The 6905-nt window shown below is 40.1% G+C and overlaps 1 protein-coding gene across 1 annotated transcript; it reads left to right on the forward strand.

Annotated features, from left to right (window-relative positions):
• Positions 1-3987: 3987 nt before the first annotated feature.
• On the forward strand, positions 3988-6583 carry LOC124664864 (wall-associated receptor kinase 1-like). Its single transcript, XM_047202289.1, has 3 exons — positions 3988-5014; positions 5113-5298; positions 5544-6583. Exons 1-3 carry the CDS (start codon positions 3988-3990, stop codon positions 6581-6583), a joined length of 2253 nt encoding a protein of 750 aa, XP_047058245.1.
• Positions 6584-6905: the final 322 nt, after the last annotated feature.

Below are 6905 nucleotides of genomic sequence, written 5' to 3' on the forward strand. Positions count from 1 at the left end.
CTACACTATGAGACCGGTGAGAAAGAAACCCTATCAAGAGCAAACCTTATACTTGCGCGTTCCACTTGAGCTTGATGACGACGATCTTGACCTCAACAAGATGGAACGCCTTTCTTGCTTGTGCTTGCTTGTGCTTGCTTGACGAAGTCTTGTAGATTGCTCCCCCATAAACCACCATGGGAGAGCTTCTTCTTCGGCGCATCTTCACATAACCATGACCACCATGTGGATTGCTTCCCCATAATCCACCATGGGAGAGCTTCTTCTTCGGCGCATCTTCACATATCCATGATCACCATATGGATGGCTAGACTCAAGCAAAGGATCTCTTCGAGATGGCTCATCTTGAACTTGCACTTCATTTCTTCATTCTTCATCATGTTGATGTCTTGAAGTAACTTGAGGGCTCACTTCATCTTCATCTTCAAGACATACTTGACACTTGATATCCTTCATCAATTTCTTCTTATTGCAACCTTGAAGCCAACATATGGTTCAAGAATTGCCTATGGACAACTCCTACAAATATAACTCAATGCAAACATTAGTCCATAGGGATTGTCATTAATTACCTAAACCACACATGGGGGCTCCATGCACTTTCACCGGGACTATAGGGTAGGGTCGCCTCGTGCCGAACGAACCGGGACCAATGCCCCTCACTGATCCCGGCTCGTTTTCAAAGCGGGACTATTGCTCCTAGGGGTGCTGGACAAAAGGCATGTTTTCTACTAGTGTCAACAGGCTCCGCGAGGTGGCGCCTGGATTGGGCCACCAGGTCTTGATCTGTGGCTCTTGTGTGGGCCTATTTTCTTGACATTGTGTTTAATACTTTTTTACACTTCTGAGTGTTTTGAGTGTTTTGAAGGGGTATTCATGAGTTTGCTTTTTATGCTACTTTTTCATCATGGAAATTTTAATCACAAATTACAAACTTTAAATTTTTGGGACATATTGAAGCGTCTAAAAAGGGTCCACACACTTATATCAGTGTTTGTGGTACTCCATGTATGATCAAATTTTCTCATCATTTCGAATTTTAAACTTTTTGATACATCAAAGCATTTTCAGGAGGAGATTGCCCTGGTACTTTTTGCACGCTAGGTCAACTTTCATGAAATTTGAATCTTTTTTTGAACTCGGAGCATTTTCAAGGTGTATATAACATAAACTTTGGGATAGCCATGGTATTTTGGGCAAGGTTGTTACCCTCACTATATTTCATATTTTAAGCTTCACATAGGAGAATATCGCGTTTTCAATGCAATAGTTAGGCAGACATCAGAGAAAAAAGCGTCATATGTAAATCAACTTGTTTGGACAAATCAAGATCTCAGCACAGCAAAATTAATGTGCTACTTCAGTAATTTGCCTTCTCCATGTTGGCCCATATGGCAAGTGTGTCAACTTTTGCTTCCTTGTCTGATCATAAGCTTGTAACCCACCCACCTTCCGACCACTGTTTCGTTCAATTGGTACTGAATGTGCCCATGGTTTACTGGTGGAGCGGGGTTGTCTGTAATGGGCAAGATGGATTCGTTTTCTTGGTCCGCGGTTTGCGCTATTGTATCAGAGCATCAGCACAACTGCGCATTGTGAAACATCATTTGCCAACCTTAAGTTGACCCACTGAATTAATATGTGTAAGTGCGTGCACTAAACAGCCAGTTGGTGCGTTTATGTCATATGTTTATGTTATAGTATATATGGTTTGACGGTCAACTTAAGGATAGTTGGTACGTTACTCCCTGAGATGTGTACTCCCCAGGAATCATGAATATTCTAAGATAAAATTGCATAACACTTCCTTCCCGTTTCCCATTTAATTAACATGATTCAAACACCAAAACCACCAATTGAAAGTTGAAACCACCATTGTCCCTTAGTTCTAACAATTATCAACTTGGCAAGAGAAGCGGCAGCGATGTTTTTTCCCTTAGTTCGAACAATTATCAACTTGGCAATAGAAGCGGCAGCGATGTTAACTGAAAGGATTAGAAAAGTTACAACCAGCTGGAAACAAAACTATAAAGCCAACGAGCTGAAGGTTTCTCATTTCATCATAAACGCATTGTGGTAGGAAAAGCTTGCGATCTGATCATCCCGGCAACAACAGGTATGCGTGGACACACAGATTTTTTTTTTAAATCTTTGGTACGCTTACTTTCCATTAGCATCCTATTAGTTCTGTTAAGTTGTGATTATCGTCTGGGAATTAGGGAGCATCGTATAAGCTGGCTAAATTATTGCCATGAGCTTCCGAACATAGTATTCCTTCTCCCCTTCACTTGACTACAAAAGAAGTGTATGAAATAAAGGGAACATAGCTTTATAAGAACATTTTTCCTTAGTGCCATCATAGCTTCTTCAGATAGGAGTAGTACCCACTTCAACAAAAATAAAATTTGTATACAAAATATGAGATATATTTATACCATTGGTCTCATATTTTCAATGTCAAAGTTTATTTCTTTGAAATACGTAATACCCCAATAAACCGGCATGGGGGAGTATGTCTTATTGCATATTCTCTAGTGTTATATGAATTTTTGTCTTTCCTTTGGTTGTTCAAAGATAGGTTCAATCTGAACAAAAAGCTACAGTATATTCAAGCTTAAACCTAGAACCTTGAACTGATTCATATTACATTTTGTTCCAAACCCTATTCCAATTGTGTGACTTGTAGTTTGAATTCGCAAATATGATGAAAACTCACTTTGTTCATCATGCTATAGACAGAGTTTGGATACATTCTGTAATATGCTATTTTTTTATCCCTTCTAAAAAGAGAAGAGATCTAAAATATAATTTTTCATTCCTATGCATCAATACAATTTGTGATATCTTTGATTAACTTTTATAGTTTCTTGATTTATGGCATAGCCTGCGTTAAACGGGTTTCATGCTTTTTGAGAAACTTTATGTCGTAACATTAGACAACATGAAAGGTCTGATTGGTATTCTTGGAACAAACAAGTTGGAAGCCATTTTTCCTTGGTTTTTCCATCTGTCGTCGAGTTAAGAATTAGCAAAAAGCAAATCAAAACCAAAAAAAAATCGATAAAACTTCCTACCGAATGTGAATTGTTTTTTTACTTTTGAGTTCAAAATCGACCAAGAACTATAGTTTAAATTTAACATCCACCTTTGACTAGATCTCGCAAGTCATAGAGTTTTTTAGCTAATTTTTTTGTAATGGAGCTTCAATATTCTATTATGTACAATACTATTCGTACTAATTCTATAGTTCTGGTTCTGTCAGAAGAAATAGCTACACATGATAATTTAAGCTAAACCAAGGTCACCCGGCATCACATCACATTTCCTGCCTTTTTCCAAATAATACACGTGTATCATATGTTTCTCACGCACAAACTCTCTTGTATGAGTATAATTCCAGTCCCTTAACTCTATAATGATGAACGATCCCTCACTTATTGATCCAGTGCAACTTTCATCTTGCAGAGCGCTTTCCTCCATTCTATAATGCTTTTCAATCAATGTGTTGTCAATTATAGATTAGAACACAATCTAGCATAGTCCCGAAATGCAGTTAATTAGTTGGCCAAACAGATAGGTGACAAATGATATTACTCCTTCCTTTGCAAATTACACTACATTTTAAAAGTCAAACTTTATGAAATTTGACTTAAAATACAATAAAAAATCAACATCTTACTTGAATAATCAATATCTGCAATATCCCACTAATCTTATTAATTAGAACTGTCATGAAATATAATTTCATATTTTTGTTTCTTTGATAATGTAGTTGTTCACATTCTTCAATATAATTAGCCCACTTTACAAAATTTTACTTTGATCGGTGTTCCAAAGCGAAAACGTAGGGTAATTTAGAAAAGAGAGAACATTTTGAGGATCATGACGACAGTAATTACTTACATGTTATAATTTTTTTCTCCAGTTGCATAGGATTTTGCACACAATACAGCTACTGAAGGAATCCACGGTAGCATGCCATCGAAGATGTCTCCGGTAGCAACCCAGGTTTGGACGGCGGTACTGCTACTTGCAACAAGCCTTCTGGCAGCCATTTCCGAGCAAGCGCCTTCTCCTCCGCCCATTACCATTAAACCAGGCTGCCTCGCCGAGTGCGCGGGCAAAAGTATTCCTTACCCCTTTGGCACTGGTAATGGTTGTTTCCTCCCGGGCTTCGAGGTCACCTGCAACAACACATTCTCTCCACCTCGGCTGTTTCTGGGGTCTTCCTTAGCCACCGGAGCTATCCAGATTATCACCGGCGGGAACTACTCCATCGCTGATGTCAACCATGAAACCAACCCTAGCGACATGTTTGATAAAACACCAATGGAGGTCGTGGATATCTCGGTCTCCCTGGCTGAAGTGCGGCTATATGCTGCGGTCAGCACTGACTGCAGAGTAGACTATCCCTACCATTCTTTCATCCGAGAAACAACATTTGCCCCCTTTGATCTCCAGGGGCCTTTCCGCATCTCTTCAAGCCGAAATGATCTCATCGGCGTTGGCATGAACGTCGTTGCTATCTTGTCCGAGTCGTTACGTGGTTCGGGGACCGTTGTAGCCACCTGCCAATCCCTGCTAAATAGTGGATACTCGACAATCCCTGATGATGGTCCGTGCAACGGACAAGGCTGCTGCAAGGGCGACATTACCAAAGAACTCGGACATCTGACGGTCGTAGCTGATAATATGAGAGAAAACTGGGGTCGCACTGTTACCACAAACTGCTCCTTCACGATGCTGGTGGAGAAGGGGTGGTACAACTACACCTCAAAAGATCTCTACGGGGGCGAGGTCTACCTAAGCAATAAATTCCAGGGAGGCGTCCCACAAGTATTGAACTTCGCCATTGGGAATGGATCGTGTCCGTTGAAAGGACAGGTACCAACCCCGGGCTATTTGTGTCTCAGCGGCAACAGCAAGTGCATCGACGCAACCAACAGGACCGGGTATGTGTGCAAGTGCTTCGACCACTACGATGGAAACCCATACATCCCTGGTGGATGCCAAGGTTAGTGAAATTTGACATTATAAAGAGAATCTAATTAGAGTAAGTATATGTGTATGAACCTGATTAATAGTTATCTAATTTAACCGATATAATTGTAGACATTGACGAGTGTGTACTCAGAGAGCAGTATCCCGACTTGCGAGCTAAGTATCCTTGCTCCAGCAGTGGGGTCTGCAAAAACCGGGTAGGAGGATACGACTGTCCATGCAAGCCTGGAATGAAAGGTGATGGCAAAACAGGAACCTGCACTGAGAAATTCCCCCTGCCAGCTAAGGTGGCTGTGGGTAAGTTCAAACAACTAAAGTGCATTTCTTTTCAATAAAAATACATATATATGTAAATTAGTTCATTCTTCGTCCCTTCAAATACTTCAAATAAGATGTACGTAAATTAATTTATTCGTCAGAAGTGAAACTTGGGACGAAACCACAGACAATATTATGTTGCCTACTTTAGTATACACAATAACCTTATGTAACTTTGGATGAAATGATAAAAATATAATGGAAATTTATCTTTGCACATGCAGGTGTTGTAGGTGGTCTTTCAATCATTGTTGTTCTTGTGCTCATTGTGCTTTTCCTGAATGAGAGAAAAAAGATGAAGGAACGTTTCCTAAAAAATGGTGGCCCTATGCTGCAAAAAATTAGCAACATAAAGATCTTCAAGGAGGATGAGCTGAAGCGAATTACAAAAAACTATAGTGTTACTCTTGGAAGTGGTGCATTTGGTGTGGTATACAAGGGGTTTCTTGGTGACGGACAATTTGCTGCTGTGAAGAAGTCCAAATCTCCTAATAAAGCAAAGAAAGCCAAATCCCTCGAAGAAGGAGAGAACGACCAGTTCGCCAATGAAGTCATCATCCAATCAAAAGTCATCCACAAGAACATTGTGAGGCTCATAGGTTGCTGTCTTGAGGTTGATGTTCCTATTTTGGTCTACGAGTTTATCCTCAATGGTAGCCTTGAGGACGTTCTCCATGATACAAAGAGCAAGGTTCATCTCACAATGGATCAACGTATAGTCATTGCTGCAGAATCAGCGGAAGGTCTGGCTTATATGCACTCGAAGACGTCTCACAACATCCTACATGGTGATGTTAAACCTGCGAATATACTTTTGGGTGATAATTACGTACCAAAAATATCGGATTTTGGAATATCAAGGCTAATTGCCAGAAGTAATGATGAGGAGAGTGATCATGTCATTGGTGATAACAATTACATGGATCCAGTCTATCGAGACACTGGCCTGTTGACCAACAAGAGTGATGTTTATAGTTTTGGTCTTGTTCTCTATGAGCTCATTACTGGAAACAAAGCAGACTGTCGTCATGGTTGCAGCTTGGTAATAAATCAACTGGAGAGTTACACAACAGAGAACACAACAAATCTGAGGCCTTTCATACAACCCAAACAAGGCAAAGACAGTGAGCTTCTCCAAAGTCTTTCTGAGATTGCCAGAGAGTGCTTACAGGGTGAAGTGGATCAAAGGCCAGAGATGACAGACGTAGCCGAACGTCTCCAAAATATCAGGAAGTGGTGTGCTACCAAATCGCCCTCTGCATAGTTGATTGTGTTGGAATAAAATTGTCAGTAGACATGTGTGACTTATTTTACAATGTAATTGTTGCCTTGGACGGACAGCTGTAGTATGAATCTGTGGTGTGTTCACTTGTTTTTTTTTTTTTTTTTTTTTTTTGCGAGAGTGTTCACTTGTTTTTGTAAGCGCAAGGATCTTTTCTTATGAGAACTTTTTGCGGTACAAAATATCGTCTTCTCAGGAGTAATTCAATTCGGCTCCCGAGTGCATATGCTCCCTCTACCAAAGCATTATATTTCGAAATGTTGAAAATTTTTGACAAAAAATTCTACATGTACATCTCCACAAT

The sequence above is a fragment of the Lolium rigidum genome, chromosome 6, assembly GCF_022539505.1.
Source record: "Lolium rigidum isolate FL_2022 chromosome 6, APGP_CSIRO_Lrig_0.1, whole genome shotgun sequence".
Taxonomy (NCBI): Eukaryota; Viridiplantae; Streptophyta; class Magnoliopsida; order Poales; family Poaceae; genus Lolium; species Lolium rigidum.

Excerpts from the sequence above, each read along its gene's own strand:
- LOC124664864 (XM_047202289.1), top strand. The coding sequence starts at position 3,988 with ATGTCTCCGGTAGCAACCCAGGTTTGGACGGCGGTACTGCTACTTGCA. Across the intron at positions 5,015-5,112 it reads CATCCCTGGTGGATGCCAAG|ACATTGACGAGTGTGTACTC; the intron begins GTTAGTGAAATT and ends ATATAATTGTAG. Across the intron at positions 5,299-5,543 it reads GCCAGCTAAGGTGGCTGTGG|GTGTTGTAGGTGGTCTTTCA; the intron begins GTAAGTTCAAAC and ends TTGCACATGCAG.